We start from the raw sequence: 27,969 nt of genomic DNA on the forward strand, positions 1-27,969 counted from the left end.
CTTGTTAATATTATGGATTAGGTTAATCTTTAAATACTGAACTAGGTTTGCATCCCTGAAAAAAATCCACACTTAGTTATGGAGTGTTAAATATCTACATACTGCTGAATTTAATTTGCTATTTTATTAACAATTTTTGCATCTGGACCGGGGATTTAGCTCAGTGGTTCTGCCACCTGCCTCACAAGCGCAAGGTTCCGAGTTTGATCCCCGGTACAAAAAAAAAAAGAAATTTTGCGTCTATATATCTAACGGATATTAGTAATTTCTTTTCTTGTACTATCTTTATATTTTGACATTAGGTTAATACTAACATCCAAGATTAATTGGAAAAGGTTTTTCTCCACTTCTGGTTGTTAGAAATTGTGTAGAATTTGATATAATTTTTTAAATACTTGGTAGAATTCTTCAGTTACAAGTATCTGGAATGGCAGAACACCTTTTTGGAGGGTATTTTTATAATATGAATTTAATGTTATTAATAGTTAGAAGGTTATTCAAGTAATATTCATAACTGCATGTGTTAAGGTAATTTCTGTTTTTGTAGAATTGGTCAGGCTTCTCTGAATTTTCAAATGTGAGTTGGTAGAGTTGTTTGTGTTGTTTCCTTATTATCCTTTAGAGTTTATAGTGATAGCTCTTATATCATTTTTTTTTCCATTAAGTTTATTGGTACATTTTAGGTATACAATACACTTACGTTCATCATTGGGATCTTGTACCTTTACATGATGTATCTTGGTTCTTATTTTTTTCCCATTTCTAGCCCTCCCTTCACCCCCTCTACCCTTCCCTATTTACAAAGACTTTATTTCCATTTTTTCCTTTTCTCATATTCTTTCATCATTTTTAATTTGTTACTTTGGCTTTTTATTTCTTGCTAAAACTTTGTCAATCTTATTTATCTTTTAAAAGAACTAGTTGCTCCATTAATTTTTTTTCCCCCCTCACAATATATGTTTTTATTAGTGCATTTTAATTATACCAAATATTGGGTTTTATTGTGGCATTTTCATACATTCATGTAACTTTGATGATATCCAGACCTCTTGTTATTCTCCCTTACCTTTCCCTATTTTTTCTGCCAGTTCCCTTTCTCTCATTCAGGACAGTAAATCCCCAACTTAAACATTCAGGTTGCGAACTTTCACAGATAGGAACGGACCTCCCATTACAAGCATTCGTAGATAATAAGAAATCGAGGAAGTAGCTCATGTGTCTGCTGGACATTGTCACAGTTCTGATGCTGTATAGTGCAATAGTGTACAGTCATACAGTGCTCAGTCAGAGCCCAGGATGTCCAGAAGCAAGAAGAAAGGTAGTGGTGACGTGAAGGGGACTGCTAGTAGGAGGCACAAAGCAATATACATTGTACTGTATATTTGTTTGTTTAACCAGGAGTTAAACTCAGGACCTTGAGCTTGCCAGGCAGGCATGGTGCCACTGAGCTAAATCCTGACCGCTGGACTGTATATTTGTGTTAAAAGTGTAGTACTCAGTCGGATTTATGAACAGATCCGACTTACAAATATTCTCCTGAAATGGAACTCATTCCTAAGTCAGGGACTTGTGTAGTCTTCCTTTCATATTCATGTTTATCTTTTTTTCTCCAAAATTTCAGATACTTGTATTTCTGAATGTGGCTTATTTTGCTTGGTATGATGATCTCTGATTCTATCCATTTTCCTATAAATGATGTGATTTTATTCTTTGTGGCTGAATAATTCTCCATTATACACATAACAGTATTTACATTTTCTTATCCATTCATCCATTGACAGGCTTCTAGACTGATTCCATAACTTGGCTGTTATGAACTGTGCTGTGATAAACATGGGATTGCAGGTATGCTGCTATTAATTTCTTCATTTATATGCCAAGGAGTCGTATAGCTGGATCATATGGTAATTCTATTTTAATCTTTTGACAAACATCCATACTGATTTTAATAGTGGCCAAACTAATTTACATTCCACAAACAGTGCATAAGTGTTCTTCCCCCCAGCATTCTCACCATTTTTTTTTTTAATTTTTGATGATTGCCATTCTGACTAGGGTGAGATGGAATCTCAGTGTAATTTTGGTGTATATTTCCCTGATAGCTAAAGATGTTAAACTTTTTTATATACTTGGCCACTTGCATTTCTCTTGAGAAGTGTCTGTTAAGTTCATTTGCCTATTTATTAATTGGAGGTTTTTTGTTTTGTTTTGTTTTTTGAGACAGAGTCTCACTGTGGAGTTCAGGCTGGCCTTAAACTCAGTGTAGCTTAGCCTGGCCTCTTAATTTGTGGCGATCCTCCTGCCTCAGCCTCCAAGTGCTAGGATTACCAGAGTGTACCACCACTCCTGGCTTGGATTATTTGTTCTTTCTGTGCTGTGTTTTGAGTTCTGTACTTGGCAAAGACTTTCTACCATTCTGTGTGGGGACTAAGTATTCAATACATGAACCTTTGAGAGGGACAGACTATATCCAGACCATAGTACTTTCTATTACAGATTTCTAGTTTGATTCCATTGTGGTTGGAGGACACACTGTATGATTCAATTTAGTTAAATTTGTTGAGGTTTATTTTATGGCCCGTTCTCTGATTTATGTTGGTATTTGTTCACTGGATGCTTGGAAATCATGTATATTCTGCTCTTTTTTGGTAGATTGTTCTATATATGTTGATTAGATTCTGTTTGTTGAGTATGTTGTTGAGGTCTTTGACATCTTTACTGATTTTCTGTCTAGCTCTTTTCTGTCTGGCTCGGGCTCTTTGGGCTTACTTCACTCACCAGAAAAATTAGAATGTCTCTAGTCTCCTCTGGAGTGTTAGAAGTCTAGGTTTCCCACTTGGACATTGCTGGTGTAGGTGAGGGCACAACTTTTTCTGTGGTGTTTGAATGGAGTTAGAATAATTATTGTCTAAAGATTTCTCTCTTGCCACGCAGTCTCATTTTGGGCCCATTCTATGGAGCACACAGGCTATTTATTTTATCTGTGCCCATCTGTGTGTCTATTTTGCTGACCTTCACCTTCAAGTCTTGCAAAAATAAAATCTAGGGACCTATTACTACATCATTCCTTGAGTTCTGGGGTCTCTAGCTGTCTTCTCTTTACCTTTCAGAGTTTTCTTTTATTTTATATGTAATATTTAGGAATTTTAGTTGTAATTACAGGAATAGGGAAAGGACCACTATTTTGTCCTCCCAGAAGTGAAAGTCCTGTCTAGTTTCTTTTATTTTTCTTTTTTTAAATTTTGCATGTTGAATGAGGTAGGACTGTTTTTTTCCCAATTACATAGCGAGTTGTCCTAATAGCAGTTATTAAATAATTTATTCTTCAGTAATTTCAAATGCCACTCCTCATAGAAGAAATTCTTATATATTTGCATTTTTATATGGAGTAGAAGTTACTTAACAGACTTGCCTGGTTGACTCCTTCCATTTGTGTTATGAAGCATAATAACTTGATACTCTTGGCACTTTTCCATTCCTACCAATTAAATTGAATCTACTTAACAGGATTTTGGATGTAAGACTTTTCCGAGGGCTGCTTCTAGTTAATACTTATGTAATAATATAAAAATCAAAAATAGTGCTAAAGAGTTGGTTTTGTGAAAATTAAATTGATGTGGTTTGGAAAGACTTGTCAGTGAAATCACTGTAAAAAGTTACTTGATTTTTTAATTAGGTCCAGGTGAGACATCAAAATATTTGGGGAGATATGCCTCAAAATGTCTCTTGTATTCAAATCGATGTCACCAGTGCCTTTTGAAGTATAGTACTCTACTTGTAAAAAGGCTAAACTTGAGCTCATAGTTTATACATTAGACAAAAGAACTTCTAAAACCACATCTATGTGGGTGTTTCCTGGATCTCAATCAGTATTCTTTTGGTCTGTTTGTTTTTGTACAAACCATCATATTATTTTAAGTTATTTCAGAATTTTTTAGCACATTTTGATATCCAATGGGATAACTTTTCCTGTAGTGTAAACTTTAAGTAGAAAATAACAGAAATCAAAATAAAACTGACTTACACCATAAAGAAACTTAACATCTCCAAGGAAGTAGAGGTTCAAAGTGAAGGGCAGACTTTGGTGCTGTTTTTTTTTTTTTTAAACAACTCTGGTTCCATTTCCTAGCAATCCCCTTTACCCTTGCTTGTCAGTTTCATCTTCCTGCTGATAATAAGAGGGCTACAGTAGTTCCCTACCTCATCTCTATCTATGTCAAAAATCCTGAAGCTGTCTTTATAAGAACCAGTTGACTTTTTTTTTTCCTTTGGTATTGGGGATCGAACTCAGGACCTTGCGCTTTCGAGGCAGGCGATAGTACCACCGAGCTATCCCCTGCCCAAGAGCCAGTCCACTTTTCCCTGAAGTCTCCATCATGTTTTCCTTTCCTTTGGCCTTAATTGGATTAAATTTAACAAGGGAAATATTGTATCTGCTTATATAGGTTCTTATTACTGGCTGTTAGAGTCATTTAAAAGTTTGGTAAGTAATTCCAGTATGCAGGTGGGGCTTAGATTAATCCAGAGTTACCCTTGAAGCCAGGGTGAGTTCCCTAAGTTGTGTGGCTAAAATAATGATAGAGAGGTGCTAGTAGAAAGTGTTGTTGGGGACCAGGGATTTAGCTCAGTGGTTCCACCACCTGCCTCGCAAGTGCAAGGACCTGAGTTCAATCCCTGGTACCAAAAAAAAAAAAAACCAAGAAAGGGTAGTTGGGATACTGTTCTGAAAGAAAACATGGCTGAATGTAACCTGCAGTGTCAGTATACCTATTCTTATTTTTTCCCAAGTATTTGTTGCCAGTTTTACATGTTTACTTTTCTAGATAAATTTTCAAACCAGTTTATCAATTTTCTGAGTTAGCTCCACTTAGACCTAGAATTGAATTTCATAAAATTTATGGATCACTTGTGAGGTGGTGGGACACAGGAAGGAATCTGAGTGCACAAGTATCTTTGGAAAACATTTGCTTTTAGCTTTCTAGTGTCTCAAAGTTAACTTTTTTTTTACATCATGTACCAGTAATTATTTCAACTTGGCTGAAATTATTTTGAAGTAATTTCCAGCAGAAATGTCCATGTATACCAATAATTTTTTCTGGTTTTGCTGCTCATCATTGTTTCTTGGACACAACATCATCATCTTTTTTTGTAGTATTAATTTTGTGGTACATACTTGAGTCATTCTTTCAGAAGACATAAACAGTATGTCACAAATTTTGAGGCTCTGACTGCCCCCCAAAATGTATCTACTTTGTTTACACCTTTGGATGCCAATAGGTGTTGAATTCTGGATTAAAATGCATTTCCCTAAGGACATTTAAAAATTATGCTTCTTTGTTGATAAAAGAGTTTGCTAGTTAATATCAGAAACAAAATGCTGGGTCAGGGATTTAGCTCAGTGGTTCCGCCACCTGCCTCACAAGTGCAAAGACCTGAGTTTGAGCCCCAGTACCAAAAAAAATGCTCATTTTATTTGTATGCTAAGTGATGAGTAGTTGTTCATATAAGATAATTTCTCCCCAGAAAGCAAAGATGGATATAGGTTCAGGGATGAGATTGGCTTGTAATTTTTTTCTTTGTTCTAAAATAGCTTATGTAAATTAGAATTCTTTGTTCCTTGAAATTTACTAAAACTTTTCTGTAAAACCTTGTGGTCCTGGTATTTTCTTTATGAGATCTCATAATTATTGATTCCATTTTATTTATAGTTTTTCTGTTAGTATGCATTTCATTTTGTTTTAGATTTATTGATAAAATTATAATATAGCCGGGTGTGGTGACACAAACCTGTATTCGCTGCACTTGGGAAGCTTGAGGATTGCCATGAGTTCAAGGCCAGCCTGGGTTACATAGTTTAAGGCCCTGCTTGAACTGCATAGTGAAACCTTGTCTCAAAAAACAAATAAAAATAAGTAAAACTTTATAATATTGCTATGTCTTTTGAATTTGCAGTATATTTGTGACTTTTTATTCATGGCTTTCAAATGAATTTTTTTCTTTTTGGGTTTTTGGGATTGTTTTGTTTTTATTGTTTTTGAAATAGAATCTTGCTATATTGCTCAGATTGGTCTCAGACTTCCTATGTAGCTCAGGCTGGCCTTGAAATTGTGATTCTCCTGTCTCAGCCTTCCAAGTGGTGAGATTACAGGTGCTCTCCACTGTGCCTGCCTTTTTTTTTTTTTTTTTAATTGATCAAACTTGCTAGAATTATATAAACTTTATTAATTTTAATAGAGAACTACCTTTTCATTTATTGAACTTTTCTGGTATATTTTTGTTTCCTGTTTCATTATATTCCACTCTTGTTTGTAATTTGCCTTTTTTACTCTTTATATTCATCTGCTTTTCTAACTGCTTATGACAATTGTTCATTCATTAACTTAATTAGGGTTCTTTTGTTTCTTTCTTTTCTTTTTTATGCTGGGGACCCTATCTCGAAAAACAAAATCCAGGACCTTGCACACACTAAGGATGTGCACTGCCACTCAGCTAAGTCCCTAGCCTTGTTTTTAGCTCTTCTTTTCTAATATAACTATTTAAAACTAAAAGTCTGCCTCTACATAATACTTTTGCTGCATTTTCAAGGTTAGTCTTTTTATTTCTTCCTTCTATTTCCACAATTCTGTATTTCTTCTCAGACTCATGAGATTTTTAGAATTTTGCAAACATGCGTTTTTAGAAACTATCTTTGGGGCCAGGGATTTAGCTCTCAGTCAGTGGTTTTGCTGCCTGCCTCGCCAAGTGCAAGGGCCCAAGTTCGATCCCCAGTACCAAAAAAACAAAACCAAAAACAAAACAAAATAAAAACTATCTTTTTGTTATGATTGTTATAGAATATAATTATAGTATACCAGTTACATGAAAGTTGTTGAGACTTTATGGCTTGGCATTTAATCAGTTTTTGTGTATGTTCCATATATATTCTTATGTTTTGACCTAATATTCTGTGTATCTGTTAGATAAAACTTATAAGTGATAGTTCTTACTAGCATTTTTGCCACTTTTTTATTGAGACAAATGCATTAAAAATCATCCTCTGCACTGGGCATGGTGTTGCATGCTTATAATCCCAGCACTCAGGAGGCTGAGGCAGGAGGATTACTGCGAGTTCGAGGCCAACCTGGGCTGCATAGTCAGTTTAAGGCCAGCCTGAATTACACAAGAAGAGCCTATCTGAAAAAAAAAAAGAATCATCTTGTATCATAATGGATTTGTCACTTTATCCTTGTGATTCTTACCAATCTGTTTATTTTGGTTTTGTGCCTTCTAACTATGTAGAAAGGATAAACATTGCTCAGAAAAGTATCTGTTATTTGGTATATGAAAGTTCTGATCTTAACTATATTGAGAACTTTTTATCATTTATATAATGAACTTAACCCTAGTGATGATTTTTGCCTTGAAGTTAATTTATGTAATATTAATACAGCAATACAAATATTTTTTTTGGTGCCAGGGATCAAACTCGGGTCCTTGCGCGTGCAAGGCAGGCAGCAGAACCACTGAGCTAAATCCCCGGCCCAGCAATACCAATCTTTAAAAATTAGTATTTTCTTGGTGCATTTTCCCCCTATATTTACTTACAGTGTCCTTAGAATTTTTTTTTTTTTTTTGGTACTGGGGATCGAACTCAGGACCTTGCACTTGCCCAGCAAGCACTGGAACCACTGAGCTAAATCCCCGACCTGCAGTGTCCTTAGATTTTTAGGTATGTCTTTTTTTTTAGTACCAGGGATCAAACGCAGGTCCAGATGTGTCTTTTGAAAAGCGTGTAAACTACCACTCAACTATATAAAAATATTTTCTATGTGTTTACAGTGCTGAAACTATTGAAAGATGGCAGAAGAAGTGGTAGTAGTAGCCAAATTTGATTATGTGGCCCAACAAGAACAAGAGCTGGACATCAAGAAGAATGAGAGATTATGGCTTCTGGATGATTCTAAGTCCTGGTGGCGAGTTAGAAATTCTATGAATAAAACAGGTTTTGTGCCTTCTAACTATGTGGAAAGGAAAAACAGTGCTCGAAAAGCATCTATTGTAAAAAATCTAAAGGATACCTTAGGTAAGTTGCTTTTGTATTTTTTTGTTTTAAATGGATTCTGAAGCCTAGTTCTGGCAGTGTAAGCAGAATTGTCTTGAAAAGGCCAGAACTGGAATTTCAGGTAAGCAGTGTAAGTTTGGTTCATAGCAGGTGTTTAAGCCAAGAGATTATATTGAAGAGTTATACATGTAGGCCCAAATTCAAAGATAAAGTGGTACTAATGAGCAGAACTCTCACCTTCTAGCAGGAGCTCCTTGAATCATGAGTGCCTATTGGAGTTTAGATTTAGAAGAAAATTCTCTTTAATTTAGTAAGGGAAAAGTGAGTTAAGACACAGAATTGCCTCCTTGGGCATCAAGGCAATTTATTTTACATGGTACTTTGCTAAATTTTAATATCTAATGGCTTAACATTTTGAACTTCACTTTAAAAAGAAACCATCATTTTATTTTTCTATTTGATACAAGTCTTGAAGTATGGATCATTATTGTGCATTAGCATCCACATGATTTCTTTCCTACTTTCTCTTTTCTTGCCCCCTCCTTTGTTCCTCTAACTATAAATTTTGTTTGCTTGTGATTAATTTTTACTGGTCTTCCAATAGGGCCAGAGACAGTTGCACCTACTTCATTCACAGTGGTCTTGTCTAAGCTAATAGGAAGGAAACACTGTTTCCTCCCCTTTAATTAAACACTCCTTAGTTGACAGGAAGGAATAGGGAGGGACAGAAATTAATTTTGGTATTCAGGCAGACATACTGTCACTTAAAGAAAATTTCTCCTCAGAAAGTTAGAGACCAATGTAGCATGATTGACAATATAGTATGAAATATTTTGACTTACTGCTTTCTATTAGTTTTCATTTCTTGTTCAGTGTTGTTATTCTAGTTTTTTTTTTATCAGCAATAGAACACATGATTAATGTTTTTAATCATCGTAAGACAGCAAAACATAAAATATAATGTAATTCAAAAAATTCCATAAGGTATTAGAATGTTTTTGAGCTAGATATTTCTAGTGTTCTAAAGGTAATTTAAATAGATCAAATCACCATGACATTTACCTGCCCAGATAACTTTATCTCTATATCAGTCTTAAGAAACTTGATAAGTGTTACAGTGTTACAATTATTACCACCTATATTACAGGGCGCTCTACAGTAATCCTGTGTAATGACGAAAATCCAGCTTTTGCATTGGTCAGCCTTCTTTTTCCTCAAAATTTCTTTACCCCCTCCCCAGTAATTTAAATGCTCATATAATTAATGGATTTGTTTTGCAATGATTGTGTTAGTCCAGACATCATTTGGAAATTAAGAAGGAAGAAAACAAAGAAAAGGTGAATGTGTGAATGTATTTTTAACTATTAATAGTATATATACTTTGTTTCTTCCAAAATAAGTGAATGATAAGGTCACATTTTTGGGTGTCATGATTTACTTATTTTACAGGTTCTTTTATAGTTTAGGGAAAAAATAGTTTTGGAGAAAAGCCTCAGAAAAACTTCTCTGTTGCTTGGGTGTGGGCCAGGTCACATGGATTGGGTGTGGGAAGTTTCAGTGTTACAGAACAGACCAGGAAGCTCACTGGGAATTATCCTGTGCAGTGTTAACAAACTTTGAAAGAGAACACATTTTATTCAAAATGGATTGGTTAGATGTCCTTAAAGACTTTTTCAGTAAGTTACTCTTTTTATTAAATCTATAGTTTTGTTGTAGTTTTTTAATTAGTTTGTGAATTTAAAGGGAAGCTGTGGAGAGAACTTGGTGGTTTACTATAAGCTGATATTTTATGTTGTTTATGTAATATAAGCTAAATGATTGCTGATATATCAGATGCTGTTTTGACTTAGTAAAATCATTTAAAACGGTTTTAATGTGATTGTTTAACAAATAGGGAAAGAATATTAATCTTTTGAATTTGATGTAATTAATTCAGATTCATTAACTTTCAATTTAGCACACTATAAATCAGTATATATATTTAAAACATTAGAGAAAAAGAATTAGGTGAACAAATTCTTTTATCTTCAACCTTTGAGTTAATAAGATACCATTTTACTACTTTTTACTTAGATTTTTTTTTTTTGGTACCAGGAATCGAACTCAGGACCTCATGCATCCCAGGCAGGCCCTGTGCTGCTGAGCTAAATTTGCAGCCCTACTAGGATTTTATAAAAAGAGTATAGGAGAACATAATAAAAGTGCTAGTAAAATACTAATACTTACAAGAGCCTAATCTGTGTCTGCTGATGTCCTTTTTATGATCCTATAATAGTAAACTTGATTAGAATTATTGTAGAAGTCTCTTATGCACAAGTAGCCTCAGGAAAAAAAGTAACCTGTTGAGAAATTCTAGGGAAAAAGGAAGAACAGAAGGGGAATAAGCACTTTGTTGAAAAAGAATGTTCTAATTGAAATATAAAGACTCATTTGTTTCTTTAGTTAGTTTTGGTAGCTAAGTGATCTCTCCAGAATGTCTGGTAACTTTGGTTTACTTTTTGGAGAGTTAATACATTCAAAAGTTTCTGCATTTTCAGTTTTGGGGTTAGTTTCTTTTTTAGAGATTTTATTAATTTATTCATCAACACTTTATTGAGAGCCTACTGTAAGCCAGGTAAAAAAATCATTAAGATAGAAAAAGTAATATTAACTCTTGACCAAACTTACATTCTGGCACCAAAGTAGATAATAGTTGTTATTTATTAGAAATATAGTGGATTTCATATCCAGGTATGGTCATAAGTAATATTAATTGTAAATTAACCCAAAATGATATAAAAAGAATATATGGTATTATTGATTCAGTGATTCAGAATATATCATTAATCAGTGGAATGATAAAATTATTCTCTCTACTGAGTCTTAGGAAGCTGTTAATCTTTAAATACATGTGTGGTCTGAGGGCCAGAATTTGAGATTTATAACCAAGATATTCCTTCCCTTATTCCCTGTATCACCTCAATATATTTATTTTGCCAAGCAGCTTATTAGAGTAGAACAGGCTATTGATTCCCCTATTCTCAGAATGAATTTAAAAAGTAGAGAAAACAAGATATGTGCTCCTTGTGTTGTAGGCAGAATACCCCTGCAAACAAAAATTGTTTTTTGGTACCGGGGATCCAACTCGGGACCTTGCACTTGTGAGGCAGGCGCCGGAACCACTCAGCTAAATCCCTGGCCCCCAAAATTGTATTTTATATAAAACATAATATATTTCATTTAGATGAACCAAACAGATGGAAATATAAAAGCTTAAATGAAAACCTGTAATAGATAGAACATAATAAATTAGTTTTTAGAGTTCTATACTGCTTCCAAATAAACCATTTACTAGCCTTGGGGCCTAGGATATAGAACTAAACTTTCCTGAATTCCTTTTTTTTGTTTGTTTATATAAGAGAGTGGTGAGATCATTAGGCAGGACTAATGATCCTGGAAAGTCCCTTCTAATTCTAAAAGTCTTATAGTCTTGATAAACAACTAAGTGGTCTTATGTGCGTCATACAAATCGGGAAATCCATCAGAAATTAGTTTTGAAGAAGTAAGAACATAAAGGCAGAATGATGGTTCACTAAGAAATTAGAAAAAGCAGTAATTTTTCTTTGGATCCCTTTTGTTGAACATTTTACTGAGTGATTTAGGTGAAAGAATAACATTCTTCCCAGGGATCAAACTCAGGACCTTGCGCTTGAGGCATCACTGAGCTAAATCTCGGCCCAAGAACGACATTCTTAAAGTAAGGAAGACCTCATGCTGGACGCAGTACCTAATAAAAGAAACAAAGTTGGTTGGAGTGGCACACCACAGCACTGTAATGCCAGTGCTGAGGGAGGCTGAGACAGGAGAACCGCAAGGTTGAGTGGGCAACTTAGTGAGACCCTATCTCAAAATAAAAATTAAAGGGCTAGGGATGTAACCCAGTGGTAGAACACTCCTGAGTTTGATCCCCAGTAACACAAAACAAAAACCTGAAAAGAGTGCTAAAAACCTAGTCTGGTAGCAATTTACATGAGTAAAAGATTTACTAAGAGCTGCTGTAGTAATGTAGGTGAAGGAGTAGTCCTTTATATGCATGCTGGCTAATTGAAACATGATGGGTTATCCACTTTGGGTACTTTCATCAGGGTATTGAGAAACTGACAGTCCCAAATACTGCCATCCAGTATAGAAGGATTTGAAAAGCAGATTATATAAGGAAGAGTTATTGATACTAAGATTTGCCTCATGAAAAAGATAGATATCACATAAAGATGAGATGTTTTACAGTGCTTAACCAGGTTCTTGAAAAACTTACGAGCTTATAATGCGTTGTTCCAGTCAAGAAACGTGCTGTAGGAACAGAGAAATAAAATCAGTAGATGGTAGTGAAGAAAAGATTGGAAGCTCTGCTCACACTTTTTGTTTTTTAAGCAAAGGTACCAATAAAAATGATTGCCTTAATATTGTGCACCTCTTTCGTGCTTGGATCTGAGCATTTTCTTCCCACCCCTAGCTAGGTCCAGCTATGTAATTCAACAATAAAGGTTTAAGTAATTTTGAAAAATTAAATATCAGGGCCAGGGAGTTAGCTCAGTGGTTCTGCCATCTGCCTCACAAGCACAAGATCCCGAGTTCGATTCCCAGTACCAAAAAAAGCAAAAAGCAAAAGAAAAATACCAGACGCATTAGGAAGTAGGAAAGTGTTAACTACCATTGATTTGAGTCCCTGCTATGTCGAGTGTCTTGTGCTGTGTACTTTACATACACCTTAAAACTCTACAAAAATGTTATGATATAGATACTTAACACCAGTTTCACAGACAATGAAATTGGAGGTTAAAGATGATTAAAATTGGAGTATAAAGATGACCAGGATCACATAGGAGTAAAGTTTAAATTTAGATCTCTTTGGTTGAAAATTTTCATTATTGGACTTGTTATGACTAAAGAGTAGAGAAATAAGTAAGAAATTCATTAGAAAGATTTGCTATGAAAAGGACTTACTGATGTTAGGAAGATTGTAGTGACTGGGAGGTCAGGAAGTGTTTGAATCTGAATTTTTGTGTCCACCCCTCCCCACCTTTTAAGAGAACATGGTCTTTCTGTGTTGCCCAGGCTCACTTTGAAGTCCTGGGCTTAAGTAATCTTTCTGCCTTAGCCTCTCCAGTAGTAGGAACTATAGGGGTGCACTAGTGCACCCAGCTGTGCCCCCTTACCTTTATAGGTTGAAATTAATCATCATTTATTAAGAGGTGGGGTTTGAGGGAGATAGCTAGGTTGTGAAGACAGGGCGTCAATGAAAGGATCATTGTGTTGGGGATTTAGCTCAGTGGTTTCACCGCAAGGACCTGAGTTCGATCCCTGGTACCAACAACAACAAAGTAGGATCATTGTCCTTATAAAAGAGGCCCAAGGGGATTTGTTTGCCCTTTCTACAGCGTGAGGACTCAGCAAGGTGCCATTTATGAGAAACCGGCCAGTCTGCCAGTGCCTTAAGCTTGGACTTCTGACCTCCAGAACTGTGAGAAGAAAGTTTAGGTAACCCTGAGGAGGTTGGCATTCAAGGCTGTGGTGTGTTAATCACTTATGTGTTGATCCTCCCTGCCTCAGCCTCCCAAGTGCTGGTATTACAGGCATGCGCCACCATGCCTGACAGGAAATTACTTTTTTATACATTTATATTTTAAATCATGCAGGGGAGAAAAGCCAGAATAATAAGATAAAAATAAAATACTTCTGACTTATATTTACCTGTGTAGCTATCTTTATCATTGCTACTTATTTCTTCATATGACTTCAGATTTCTGTTTGTTGTCCTTGCATTTCTACCTGGAGAACTATCTTTGGCATTTCTTACAGCACAGGTCATCTAGTAATGATGTTCTACAGTTCTTGTTTATCTGGGAATGACTTGATTTCTCCTTCATTTTTGAAGGACTATTTGACTTTTCTAAACTACTGTTATAAGTCTGTATAATCATGGGGCTCCTGAAGCATTTTATTTGCCTTATCACTAGTATGTTCACATTATTTCCTTAAACACCTAGAGCCAGAGGAAAATCAGAGCTGGATGGTACATGCCTACAGTCACTCAGCACTCAGGAGGCTGAGTCAGGATGATTGTAGTGAGTTCAAGGACAGCCTAAACTACATGGTGAGAACTTGCCTCCAAAAAAAAAGAAAAGAAAGAAAAAGGGAAAACAAAACAAATTCTCATTTTTACAAATTTGTTCTATATTGGTGCACTCTTTCACTTAGCCAAACCATTTATAATACTGACTTAGCCTTCACCTGCTGTTTTCTCAAAGCCTGTAGATCAGCCAGAAGTGAAGACATAGTCTTTTATAGCTTTTCCTAAGCATGTGTCCAGCCTTGGGCATGTGTGTGGACTTCTAGTAAAAAAGGGGACTTTTTCCCCCCAGTTTTTATTTTTATTAGTACATTTGTATAGTACATAATGATCACACTTCTTGGTGAGGAATTGGTACATGTACATAACACATCTCAATTCTTTTTCAACCTTTTTCCTTCCCTCCATCTCTTGATCCCCTCCCTGTTTGAAAAAGATATATCTCAGTACTTCCTATTATTTTTTATTTTGATTTTGATTTATATTTTGGGTTTATCATATAAGAGAAACCATGGAATATTTAAGCGTTTGTGTCTGATTTATTTCATGTAACATTATGGTCTCAAAGTACATCCATTTTTCTATAAAAGACTCAAGTTTATTCTTTATGCAGAGTAGTACCCCATTGTGTATAAAAACCACATTTTCTTTGTCCATTCATCTGCAGATACACATACAGGCTACTTCCAAGACTTAGCTATTATGAATTGTGCTGTTATAAACATGAATATGCTTGAATCACTGTAGTATGACACCTTTAAGGTTTTGGGGAAGATACCTAAGAGGGCACTAGCTGGGTCAAATGGAATTTCTAGTTTTATGTTTTGAGGAATCTCCATAATGATTTCCATAGTGGTTGTACTAGCTTATATTCCCTCCAACAGTGTAGAAAGGTTCCTTTTTCCCTACGTCCTTGCCAACATTTATTATTATTTGATTTCTTGTTGAGAGCCATTCTTTCTGGAGTAAGATGGAATCTCAGTGTTGTTTTAATTTCCATGTCTGTAGTGGCCAGAAATGTTGAACATTTTTTCATGTATTTATTGGCTATTTGTACTTCTGCTTCTGAGAAATGTCTGTTCATTTCAGTTGCCCATTTTTTTTATTGGATCTTTTATTTGGGGGGAGGTCTAATGTTTTAAAGTCCCTTATGTACTCTACATATTGGTCCTCTATCTAAGGAATACCTGGCAAAATATTTTCCCCATTCTATAGGTTTTCATTTCAATCTGTTATTTCTTTGGCTGTGCAGAAGCCTTTTAATTTGATATGATCTTATTTGTTGATTTTTGGTACTATTTCTTGTGCCATTGGGGTTCTGTTCCGAAAGTCCTTGCCTGTGCCTGTGTCTTCAAGAGTTTTACTTATTTTGTCTTCTAGCAGGTTGTTTACATTAACATTCATTCTATTTTAGTTTAGTACATGTTGACATATATGGATCTAGACTCAATCTTCTACATGTAGATAGGCAGTTTTCCAGGCACCATTTATTGAAGAGGCTATCATTTCTGCAGTGTGTACTTTTGGTCTCTTTGTCAAAGATCGGATAGCTAGGGCTGGGGATTTAACTCAGTGGTTCCGTCACCTGACTTGTAAGCACAAGGTCCGGAGTTTGATCTCTGGTACCAAAAAAAAAAAAAAAGATCACATAGCTAAATGTGCCTGGGGTTGTCTATCCACTATTCTGTTCCATTGATCATTGATCCACATGTCTTTTTTTGTTGCAGTATCATGTTGTTTTTATTACTGTAGCTTTATAATACAGCTTGAAATCCTGGATTCTGATTTCACAAACATGCTTCTTGCTTCACTCTTGTTGCTGAGGATTGCTTTGCTATTCTTGGTCTCTTCTGGTTCAATATGAATTTCAGGATTGGGCTGGGGATTTAGCTCAATGGTTTCACCGCCTGCCTCGCAAGCGCAAGGACCCAAGTTCAATCCCTGGTACAAAAACAAAAAAACAAATTTCAGGATTGTTTTCTCTAGTTCCGTGAGAAATGTTGTTGGTTGGTTTTGTTTTGTTTTGTTTTTTGAGGTACCAGGGATTGAACTCAGGACCTTGCACTTGTGAGGCAGGCATGGTGCCACTGACCTAAATCTCCAGCCCTGCTCTTGGTATTTTGAGTAGGATTGTGTTAAATCTGTTTATCAGTTGTAGAAGTATGACCATTTTGACAATATTTCATCTGTTTAACCAGGAACAGGGGATATCTTTCCGTTTTCTAATGTCTTCTTCAGTCTCCTTTTTCAGAGTGCAATAGTTTTCATTATAGAGGTCTTTCACTTCCTTTTTAGGTTAATTCCTCAGTGTTTAATTTTTCTTAAAGCTATTTTGAATGATATTGTTTTCCTAATTTCTTTCTCAGTGAGTTCATCATTGGTGTAGAGGAATGCTATTGATTTTTGTTTGCTGATTGTGTATCCTTCTTCATTGCTGCTGCATTCTCGGAGTTTTTGATGGAACTTTTTGGGGTCTTCTATGTAGAGAATCATGTCATCTCCACATAATGATAATTTGACTTCTTCCTTTCCTGTACGTATCCCTTTTATTTCTTTCTCTTGCCTGATTGCTCAGAGTAATGTTTCCACTATAGTAATTCCCTGACTTACGGATGAGTTCTGTTCTGGAAGACCATGGAGAATGTTCGTAAGTTGGATTTGTTTGTAAGTCTAACAAAGTGAGTCTTATACACCTTTGACACAAATGTACAAAGTATATTGCTTTGCACTTCCTAGCAGTCCTTTCCACATCATCACTGCTTTTCCTTTTGCTTCTGGACATTCTGGGCTGTGATTGAGCACTGTACTACCATATACTATCGCATTGTACAGTAAGCATACAGCAGCACAACTGTGACAAGGTCTGGCAGACATGTGAGCTACTTCGTGATTTGTTCACAGCTACAGTGTTTGAAATGCAGGGTCTGTTCCTATCTGTGAAAGTTCACAACTGTGAAACTTCACAAGTTTGTAAGTTGGAGACTTACTGTACTATGTTGAACAAGCATGGTGGTAGTGGACATCCTTGTCTTGTTCCTTCTTTTAGGGGGAAACCTGTCAGTTTTCCCCCATTTAATTTGATGTTGGCAGTACATTTGTCATAAATGGCTTTTATCGGATTGATATAACGTCCTTTTATATTTATTGTCTTCAGAGTTGTTATCATGAATGGATGTTAGATTTTGTGAAAGGCTTTTTCTGCATCTTTTGAGATGATCATGTGATTTTTGTCCTTGCTTATGTTTATGTGATACATTATTGATGTGCATATGTTGAACCATACTTGTATTCCTGGTATGAAGCCTTACTTGGTCATGATATGTGATCTTTTTGATGATTTATTGCATTTTGTTTGCCAGTATCTTGTTGAAGATTTTTGCATCTGTTTCATTAAAATGATTGGCCTTTAATCCTCTTTTTTGGTTAGATCCTTGTCTGGTTTTGCAGTTAATGTAGTGCTAGCTTCCAGGAATGACTTTGAGCCTACTCCTTCCCTTGCGATTTCATTAAAGAGTTTGAGGAGTGTTGATGTTAGATCTCTGAAGTTTGAAGAATTTATGAGTGAATCCATTAGGACCTAGGCTTTTCTTAGTTGATAGGTTTTTATCCTCGCTTCGATTTCATTGCCTACACAGGAACTTTAAAAAATCTCTTATTATTCCATGTACTGTACATCATTTCCCATTATCTTCCTTCTCAGAATTTTTGGTCTGTTTCATGTCCCAATTGTTTTTCTTTGCCCCAAGCCACTGTATCAATCAAATGATTTAGGAAAAGCCACCTACAAAGACACATTAGCCCTGGTAATGTTCCAAGCCAGGTAAACCCAAGGCAAGCCATTGCACCAGTTCCTCAGGGAACTGACAGACAAGTTGAAACCTACAATTACAATTCTTTTGTTTTGTTTTGGTTTGGTTTGATTTTTGGTTTTTGGTTTTTTGGTATGGGGGATCAAACTCCTCGGGTCCTTGTGCTTGCACAGCAGGTGGCGAAACCACTTAGGTGGCTAAATCCCTGGCCTACAATTACAATTCTTGAAGAATAAAGTTTGTATGGCTTCCTCAGGGATTAGGAGTCCAGGTTTCTGCCTTCTGTGCTTGGGGCACCACTGAGTTGGGGCATAGTAGTTGGTAGACTGGCAATTTAAAATGATATAGTGCTGGGCATGGTGGTACATGCCTGTAATCTCAGCACTGGGAAAGCTGAGGCAGGAGAATTGCTGTGAGCTCAAGGCCAGCCTGGGCTATATAGTGAGTTCTAGGCCAGCCTGAAATACATAATGAGATCTTGTCTCAAAAAACCAAATAAGGGCCGGGGATTTAGCTCAGTGGTGCTGCCGCCTGCCTTGCAAGCATAAGGTCCTGAGTTCGATCTCCAGTACCAAAATGAATGAATGCATGAATGAATACATACATGCATGCATGCTATAGCATTCTCTTCACTGCAAAGCAGCATCTTTTCTTCACCAAGCCTTGTCTACTTTTTATGATTTTTTTTCTCTAGTGTAATCGATTCTGGCAGTATTTGTGAGCACATTGATTGTTTTTTAGAGAGAACCCTGGAGTTCCCTATGCTGCCATTTTTGGTGTTGTCACTCCTGATGTGGAGATTTTTCAGAATGATGATACTGTTAGCCAGAAGTAAGAAAGTTGGGAGAGAGAATGTTGATTTATGAGTACAAGAAGCATTATTTTGTTTGGACATGATTGTTGGAGCTAAGGTGCTAATGATAAAACCAACCTATTAGTATTTAGTAACAGTTGGGATTCTGGTGCTTGAGTTCCAGAAAGAGCTTAGAGCTGTAAAGAAATCCAAGAAATTTGTACATAGAGGTTAAAATGAAAGTTAAGATTTTCTTGAAAGATTAGATCCCTGGTACTGGGGTGGGGGGAGAAGACTTTCTTGAAAGAGAGGTGAAGGCCAAGTATGGCAGCTTGGAAACACTTTTAATTAAGAAAACATTCACATATATTCAGAAACTAATTTTGTTCCTACTACAAATGCACTTGGTACTAATGCTAAATAAGCACTGGAGATAGAAAAGATCTGGTTGTCTGTCCTCAAGAAGTTACTTTCATATTAAGGAAAACAAACAAGTGCAGTGCCATTTTATAATAAAAGGGTGCAGAGAAATCCAGACATAAGCATATAGGAATATGTAAATAGAAATCAGGAGACACAGAAGTCAGAGAAGGAGAAAAAATAAAGAATGGAGTGGTCTGTGACCTTGATTGCCATGTGAAGATATTGAGAAGGCTGAGGACTCTGAAACATACTACTTTGGCAGTAAGAGGGTAGCATGATTTTCATGAGATAGGTTTTAATTAAGTAGTTTTGATAGCATGGTGGAGATAGAAAATCAGATTATAGAGGGAGTGGTAAAAAAAATTGAAGAAAAAGGGGAAGACAACTTTTTAAAAACTGATATATCTTTAAAAAGAATAGCAAAGTTAAAGCCACTTTATTTTGGAGTAGAAGAGATTCACATGTGTTTTTGGACATTGATAAGACTAGGAGAGAAACAAGGATAGTGAAGAGTCCCAAAAGAGTCAGGAAAGATGGTACTAAGATCCTAGAAGGATCAATGTTTGAGGACTGAGCTGACTAAAGGAAGAGAATGAGATTAATGAGAAAAAATGTTGAGACAGAGGAATTTGAGAAGTTTTACCAGGAAAAGTCTCAGTTTTCCAGGTAAAGCAAAACAGAATCAACATGCTAAGACATTGGCAGGCTTGAAAATACATGACTGAACTTGAGGTAGCATACATTTGTGATGATAGTACTGTTTGATAGTTTACTCATTTCTTTCAACAAATACATATTAAGCATTTTCTGTATACTGAGCACTGCATAGGGTCCTTGGGATTATATCTGTGGACAAAGTAAACAAAATTCTCTGCCCTTGTGTAGGGTATAGGTGAATTGCGTCAAGGGAGACAAATAACTAAATTATTTTAAATTTTTAAAAAATAAACATATGAGGTGAAGTAGAGCTTCTTGGGTCTGGAAAGTGAAAAGGTAAATGAGAAGATTACCCAGATGTAACTATAATTTATATTGCATATGTACTTCTAATTTAAGTCATTGTTTTATTTTTATATAGATTAATAAAAATCTAGGTTAATAAACTATGACCAAGACAGGTATGGCTTTGTTGGAAGCTTTGTGTACTTAATATTGTAGCTATGAGAGAAATAATATATATTAACATTTAAGAGAAAATCAGTTTAGGACCACTTGTAATTAGTTATTTCAAGGTCTTTGGCAAGAGAAAAGATGGAAGGTAACTCTCACATAACTGAAATTCTTTATTTGGTTATGGAAAGAGAATTTGCGTCTGTTTCCAAAAAGATGATTATAGACATAAATTTGTTATCTATATCTAAAGGATGAAACTGTATAGACTGAAAGATCTTTGTATAATAGAAATTAGGTTTTTTTTATGTTTGTACTCATTGTTTTGTATTCTTAAACAGGCATTGGAAAAGTGAAAAGAAAACCTAGTGTTCCAGATTCTGCAACTCCTTCTGATGACAGTTTTGTTGACCCAGGGGAACGTCTTTATGACCTCAACATGCCTGCCTATGTGAAATTTAACTACATGGCCGAGAGAGAAGATGAATTATCATTGATAAAAGGAACAAAAGTGATTGTCATGGAGAAATGCAGTGATGGGTGGTGGCGGGGTAGCTACAATGGACAAATTGGATGGTTCCCTTCAAACTATGTAACTGAAGAAGGTGACAGTCCTTTGGGTGACCATGTGGGTTCACTGTCAGAGAAATTAGCAGCAGTTGTCAGTAACCTAAATACTGGGCAAGTGTTGCATGTGGTACAGGCTCTTTACCCATTCAGTTCATCCAATGACGAAGAACTTAATTTTGAGAAAGGCGATGTAATGGATGTTATTGAAAAGCCAGAAAATGACCCAGAGTGGTGGAAATGCAGGAAGATCAATGGGATGGTTGGTCTGGTGCCAAAAAACTACGTTACCATTATGCAGAATAATTCATTAACTTCAGGTTTCGAACCGCCACCTCCACAGTGTGATTATATTAGGCCTTCACTCACTGGAAAGTTTGCTGGAAATCCTTGGTATTATGGCAAAGTTACCAGACATCAAGCAGAAATGGCATTAAATGAAAGAGGACATGAAGGAGATTTTCTCATCCGGGATAGTGAATCTTCGGTAAGTTGATCTTCAAAGGTAAATGGAAACAGAGTTCTGGGTATTAAAAAGAAGATTGGAGAGGTGGGCCGGGGATTTAGCTCAGTGGTTTCACTGCCTGCTGTGCAAGCGCAAGGACCCAAATTCGATCCCTGGTACCCAAAAAAAAAAAAAGATTGGCGAGGTTAAATGGCTTCCTTAAAGTTAACCAAGTTGTAAGCTTGAACATACGTATAAGTGTTCTGAAGTTAAAGTCAGTGTTCTTTATAGGTCTGTCTATTTTGAATAATAGATACGCCTATAGATAGCTGTAGCAGTGTATTGGTCACATTCTCAACTCTGGGATAAAACACCTCATACACAAAACTTAAGGAGAGGTTTATTTTTTTGTCTCATGGTTTCAGAGGGTTCACTTCATGGTTGGCTGGCTCCAAGACAGAAACAGCATGGTGGAAGGGTGTAGTTAGAGGAAAGCTGCTCATCCCATGGCTGGTAGGAAGCAGAGAGAGGAAGAACCAGAGGAGAGATATACTCTCAAGAGGCATGCCCCCAGTGTTCAGGCCCCAGCTTCTAGCAGCACATTCAACTAGGAACTCATCAGTGGATTAATTCACTGATCAGTAGAGTGTTCCCATGAGCCACTCACCTTTCAAAATCCTGAACACATGAGACTCTTGGGGGACATTTTAAGTCACAACCATAACAAGCAGTGATACCATACTGGGATATTTGGCCTTGCCAATAATTATCTTGGTTTTGCTTTCCTGAAGTATTTTCTGTTGCAGTAAACTGAAAAATGGAGAAAATGGAAGTTGGCTTCTTTATTGAAAATAGAGTAATGCAGTAGATTAAATTGGGAAAACATTTCTTAAATTGTTAGTGGATGCCATATATAAGAAGATAATCACTGTAGTCCTTATAGGAAATCCCTAAATTAAAAAATTTATTTTCAAGCTTCTTCATAAATTGGTTGTTTAGAAGTTAAACTACATTTTAATTATGTACCTCAAAAATCTGTTTTAATACTGTTTGAAATGGAGTTGCAATGAGAGGTAAATTACATTGCAGTATTAATAAAGCAAACTCAAACCATGAAAATTGAAGAATAATATAGCTAGTCTCTTGAGTATTATCTAGATATTGAAATTTGATTCTGCTCATGTTCCTTAAAAATTACCTTTCTTTGGGCTGGGGATTTAGCTCAGTGGTTCCGGCGCCTGCTTTGCAAGCACAAGGTCCCGAGTTCAATCCCTGGTACCAAAAAAAAAAATTGCCTTTCTTTGATAAATAGTATTGCTGCATTGTACTTTCCCACTTAGCAAGTCATGATTAGTACGGTCTTTGTGTGAATGTAGTTGTACAAAAATGAATATGTGTTTACATAAAAGAGTGAAAGAAAGTCAGAAGGAATTATATGAAAGAGAGATTGAGATTAACTTCCTGATAGGAATCTCAGGGATTCCTCTCAGAATGGCAGGTGGTTAGTAATAGGGAAGAGTATTGGGATCCATTTTCTTTTTCTTTGTTTGTTTTTGCTACTGGGGAATCGAACTTGGGTCCTTGCGCTTATGCAGCAGGCAGTGAAACCACTGAGCTAAATCCCCAGCCCTCCATTTTCTATTACATGCCTGATCTGTCTTGTTGTTTGAAACTTTGAGTAAATAAAAAGAGGCTCAAGTCCAGACTTCAGATTTCTCTCTTAAAATTGAAAGAACTGCTGCCAGCATGAAATCCCTTCTGCAAGGCAGCATTCACAAATGAGAGGTGTTCAGTTTCTTTAGATTGGCCATATACTGTCATCCCCTCTGCCCATCTGCCTTGATACCTATTTACATTATTCTTTCGGACCTTGTTGGTATTTGAGTTTATGACCCTCTGTTAGAGTTTAGATTCTTATTTGTGTACCCTTTATATTTGAGAATTCAGAGTGTTATTTCTAACTTAGCTACTCTTAGCTACAGATTGAAAGGGAGTAGAGTGGATGTCTGGTATTTTCTCAGGTGTTCCCCAGTAGTCTGCCTGGAGAGAAGATAGCTCTTGTTCCTTAGATATTAAAGGATTTGCCGTAGTTGTGCTGTGGCCATTATGGGTGTTAAGAAACTCTTTAATACATGGGTTTGAATCCTACTTTTGTTGTTAACTAGATGGGTGATACTGAGCCAGTTAGCTTCTCTGAGCCTCAGTTTTGGCATCTATAAAAAGGGTTTGTTTTGAGGAGCAAAGGAGATAATCTGTAAATAATTTAGCATAGTGCCTAGTACTTAGTGCTCAGATTCTGACAGTTATCAGTTTAACATAAAAATGCTTTCAAATGTTTATGGTTTTCAAAATGTTTACTATCATTTTTTTTCTCTTTTAGCCAAATGATTTTTCAGTATCATTAAAAGCTCAAGGGAAAAACAAACATTTTAAAGTCCAACTAAAAGAGACCTTCTACTGCATTGGGCAGCGTAAATTCAGCACCATGGAAGAACTTGTAGAACATTACAAAAAGGCACCAATTTTTACAAGTGAACAAGGAGAAAAGTTATATCTTGTCAAACATTTATCATGATACTGCAACTCAGAATTGACTGTTAATACAGCTTTATTCCTCATGTAATTGAAGACTGAGAAAATGTTGGTCCAATCCTGCTTGATTGGAAATTGCTGTTTCTAACTCTGTATGAGAATTGATTATAATACATAAGTATTTTTGTTATCACTCAGCCCATACATATATATTATATATGCAATGCATCTGCATAGAACAATTTCTTATTCTTGGTCTTTTATTTTAAAGTTTTCTTTGCTGTTTTTCTCTTTGCTTCTAATATTAAGGTTTTGTATTTTGAGAAAAAAAATCAAATAATGCAGATCAGAAGTCTGTGTGGAAGAATTCCTTTATTGCCTTTCTTGTATTTCCTTCTAAAGGCCCCTGCTAGTTCTGCCATAGTTTCTCTTCATATAAAATTATATCTATATAATGACATATGCTAAAGTAAATTTCTTGGAAAGTGTTATCTTTTCTGTGACTAGCAATAATAAATGGAAAATTAGAAATTATTTTCAGGTTATTGTATTTGTCACCACCCATTGTAAATAATCAAGTAGGTTGTGTATGCCATTATTTTTTTTAAATGTCTTCATTGTCTACAGTATACTACAAAACAAGTGGGACATAAGTTAGAAAACATGTTACACAATTTAATTTATAGTTGAAACAAAAATTTAAATTCTTATTTTCTTTGGTGCTTTTTTGCATCTGGTTGTTTGAGAGAGTTTCTGAGACACTGAACTTTTAAAACAGTAAGGGATGCCCTAGTGTTACTTTACCAAAGTTTCTTATATTAGTACATGTTATGTTTAAATCAGTGTGAAAAATGTTATAGCCAAGTTTTGGGGAAATAGAAAATGAGGTATATGGATTTTTTTTCTTCCCTAAACATACATCAGTCATTGTAAGGGATAGTGTGGTATTTCCTATTTTCATTTCCCTCTTTCAGCTTTTTTTTTTTTTTAATAAAGATGCTGGGGATTGAACCCTGGCAAGCAAGCACTCTGCCATCAGCTACATTCCTAGCCTCTCCTTGTTTTAGTTTTGAGTTTTGTTGACTGGGACACTAACATTAATGTATATGCCTAATGGAAAAATGAAATATGCTTATGATTGGATAAAATTGAATTATTTTAAAAATCTTATATTTTTGTTTGCCAAGTAGGAGTTTTAGGGTATAAATGAGAGAATTGAGGCTAGTTCGACAGGCCACAGAAGAAAACTGGTTATATTTTATGGTCACACTTTTCATTAATCTGGAAATTTAAATTTACACAAAGAAATCATCAATATTTTACTTAAATAATTATTAAAACCATATAACTTAGTAAACAATAGAAAGTCATGTATTTTCAAACATATCCCCAATGCTGCCCAAGCATGTGAATATTTCTACCCTTTGCTGTTAGAAAGACATTTAATTCAGGGCTGAGGATTTACCTCAGTGGTTCTGCTGCCTCCCTCGCAAGCGCAAGGTTCCAAGTTCGATCCCTGGTACCAAAAAAAAAAAAAAAAGATTTAATTCACTAGAACTACTGACTATTATAAGATTTAATGTGTGATTTATGGAGGTTTTTTCATTGTTTTAATTTTTATTATTTAAATCAAAATCATTTAAAGACTGCCACTGGGTGGCAGTCCTCCCTTCTCCCAGTAAACAACAGAGGTCAGCAAATAAGACATTTGCTGTATAAAATTTCATCTTTATAGCATCTGCTTTAAAGCCTTTTAGTTCATATTTCAATATCTGAGTGTTATTGTTTATTTAGGTAATTATTAGATAATTACCTTTGCTTTGTTTAAGATAATTATTAGATAAGTTTCATGGATATAAAAGTTATATATCTTACCTTATTGCTGCAAAAGTCACATGAATATATAGGAAAATAGTTAAAAAGTGGTTGTAGAATGACTGGTAAGCATCTTTTTATTTTTAACGTATTTAATGATGATGATGATGGTTTCTTTTTATTTTCTCTTTGTGGTTCCCCAGTCTTCCTTATGAAAAATAATGTTTATTTTAAAAGGAGCAGTTAATATTTTATATCACAGAAGTGAGCTATTTATAGCAAACCCTTGCTGAGCTGATATTAATAAAGCAGAAGTTTGAGAAAGTAGCTAAGAATAGAGTAGCACTGGAAGCAGAATGCATGTTCCTGTGCCATAATGAGATTTATTGTAGAGTCGGTGTGGTGGCACACACCTATAACCACTTTTGGTGGTTATAACCACTTTATAAGCACTTAGGCAGAGCCAGGAAGATCACTGAGTTCAATGCCAGCCTGCGCTGCATGACTCTATAGTGAGTTCAAGCCCAGCCTGAACTATATAGTGAGCTGTTTCAAAAACAAAGGATTTCTTACAGCTGTAGAGTTCCAGATGACACTTTTGTGTTAATATTTATTATCTTCTCATTTGTGGAATAAAAACCTTGGTAGGAACTACTTTGTCCTTCAACATGTTTTCAGGTTTGTTTGTTTTTTAAGTGTTAAACCATTTCTTACACTAATGGCTATTTTTATAAGCATGTATGTTATTTGAAGCAGTTTTCTTAAGAATTGGAACAACTTTATAAAAGAGCTACATAGCTAGGTAGTAACAGGACTTGTATTAGAAACTGGGTTTCTTCATTCCCAGCCTGGTGTGTATATCATGACATTATTGCTCTTTGTGTGCTAGTTTTAAACTAGGAAGGTCCTGGAAAAAGCAGTATCACAGAAAATTTCTGCATATGAGGTGATTAGTTACCAAATTTTAATATACGTAACACGTGTAATCCTTCCCAGCCACTTCTACAAATAACATGTCCAAAATCTTTGAAGTTTTGTAGAACATATGCATAAACATATATGTATTTAATAACAAAAACAATTGCTATTATATCCCTTATTTGGCCATAAATCCTTAGGGTTCGGCCCATAAATTCACAGGTTTATATAACACACATCACACTATATACAGCTTTAGCACAAGCACCTAGCACCTCTAAAAACTTTCACAGGTCACTAAACAAAATAGGAAAGCCTTTGCCATTGCTAGAATAGGAAGGCCTATTTTAGAATAAGGTCATTCTTACAGATAAATGACATGTAAATTATTTCCAGCTGTTATGCTTTGTCATGTAATCCAGCAATAGCAAAGAAGCAAGGTTGTCATTGTGTACTACAATACCTTTGTGAGAATTAGGGAAAAAACGTCTTTTCCTTCTGGCAGTCCTAGCATCTTCTTACCAAGAAGTCTGGAATTTGTACCCCCACCTCTTGGCAGGTGTTTTGTTCAGGTTACAGCCAAACAGTGGCCTTATACAGAATACTGTTCAACCTACGCAGTGCTTTAGCTTAGTTTGGTGGCAATGCCTGTTGTCCCAGATACTCAAGAGGCTGAGGCACAAGGATCCTTTGAACCCAGAAGTTCAGGCCAGTCTACGCAACATGGTTAACCCCCACCCCCTTTTTTTTAAAGTTAACATTTTAAAGTTGGAATTTCACATAAAATTCAATTATGGTTTTCTTTTAAAAATGAGAAGCTGGCAACACTGAAATTGAATTCCTTAAGTTAGCAATCAGATGGAACCTAGTAAAGGTGATACTCGATTTTTACCAATGTATCTGCTGCAAAAGTTCACAGTATCATACAATCTATCTCCCAACCCTTATAGCATCCCCTAGTTCATATCTCTAAATGGAGTTACTCCCCATTTTTCCTGTTATATGGAGATTTTTGGCTTGGAAGCTGCAAATTCTCACTTTAGAAACAAGATGCATTATCCAAATCAACAGATTGGGAATGTAGCATTATAACATGTTTCAACTTTTCCATCTCAATTCTTAGCTAGAAGGTAAGGGAGTCCTTTGTAATCTTGCATAGATAAGACTTTTAGCAGTTTCAAATTCACAACTGTGGTCACATTTTCCTAAGGGACATTGAGGATAGGATAGATAACATCCTCCTTTTGTGTTTTGAACAGCTTCCTGTGGACTTAAACAATGGCAGACTACTAATGGGGGGCATTGTTTAGTTTATTGCAAGGTAGGAAGGATTGGCTCACTCCTGATAAGCTGATTCTGTTGGTGTTTAGCAAGTTTATGTGACTCAACACTGCCATATTCTAAACT

At 35.7% G+C, this 27,969-nt stretch overlaps 1 protein-coding gene across 16 annotated transcripts in view; it reads left to right on the plus strand.

Moving 5' to 3' along the window:
- The window catches only part of Nck1 (NCK adaptor protein 1), a 138,038-nt gene extending 111,727 nt beyond the window's left edge, over positions 1 to 26,311 (plus strand). For 8 of the 16 annotated variants that reach the window (XM_087186193.1, XM_021247396.2, XM_004834297.4 and 5 more), the window contains 4 exons: positions 1,782 to 1,845; positions 7,819 to 8,062; positions 20,627 to 21,339; positions 23,678 to 26,311. In XM_087186193.1, the coding sequence (XP_087042319.1) occupies positions 7,837 to 8,062; positions 20,627 to 21,339; positions 23,678 to 23,872 (1,134 nt within the window). In that variant the 5' untranslated portion in view covers positions 1,782 to 1,845; positions 7,819 to 7,836 and the 3' untranslated portion in view covers positions 23,873 to 26,311. Of the gene's footprint in view, positions 1 to 1,781; positions 1,846 to 7,818; positions 8,063 to 9,428; positions 9,718 to 20,626; positions 21,340 to 23,677 lie in introns of those variants that run through there. The other 8 variants (XM_087186196.1, XM_087186199.1, XM_087186197.1 and 5 more) reach the window with 2 other exon arrangements.
- Positions 26,312 to 27,969: the final 1,658 nt, after the last annotated feature.

Source organism: Heterocephalus glaber, unplaced genomic scaffold (assembly GCF_053883595.1).
Source record: "Heterocephalus glaber isolate CG9 unplaced genomic scaffold, H.glaber_assembly_v1.0 deba00001504, whole genome shotgun sequence".
NCBI classification, from domain to species: domain Eukaryota; kingdom Metazoa; phylum Chordata; class Mammalia; order Rodentia; family Bathyergidae; genus Heterocephalus; species Heterocephalus glaber.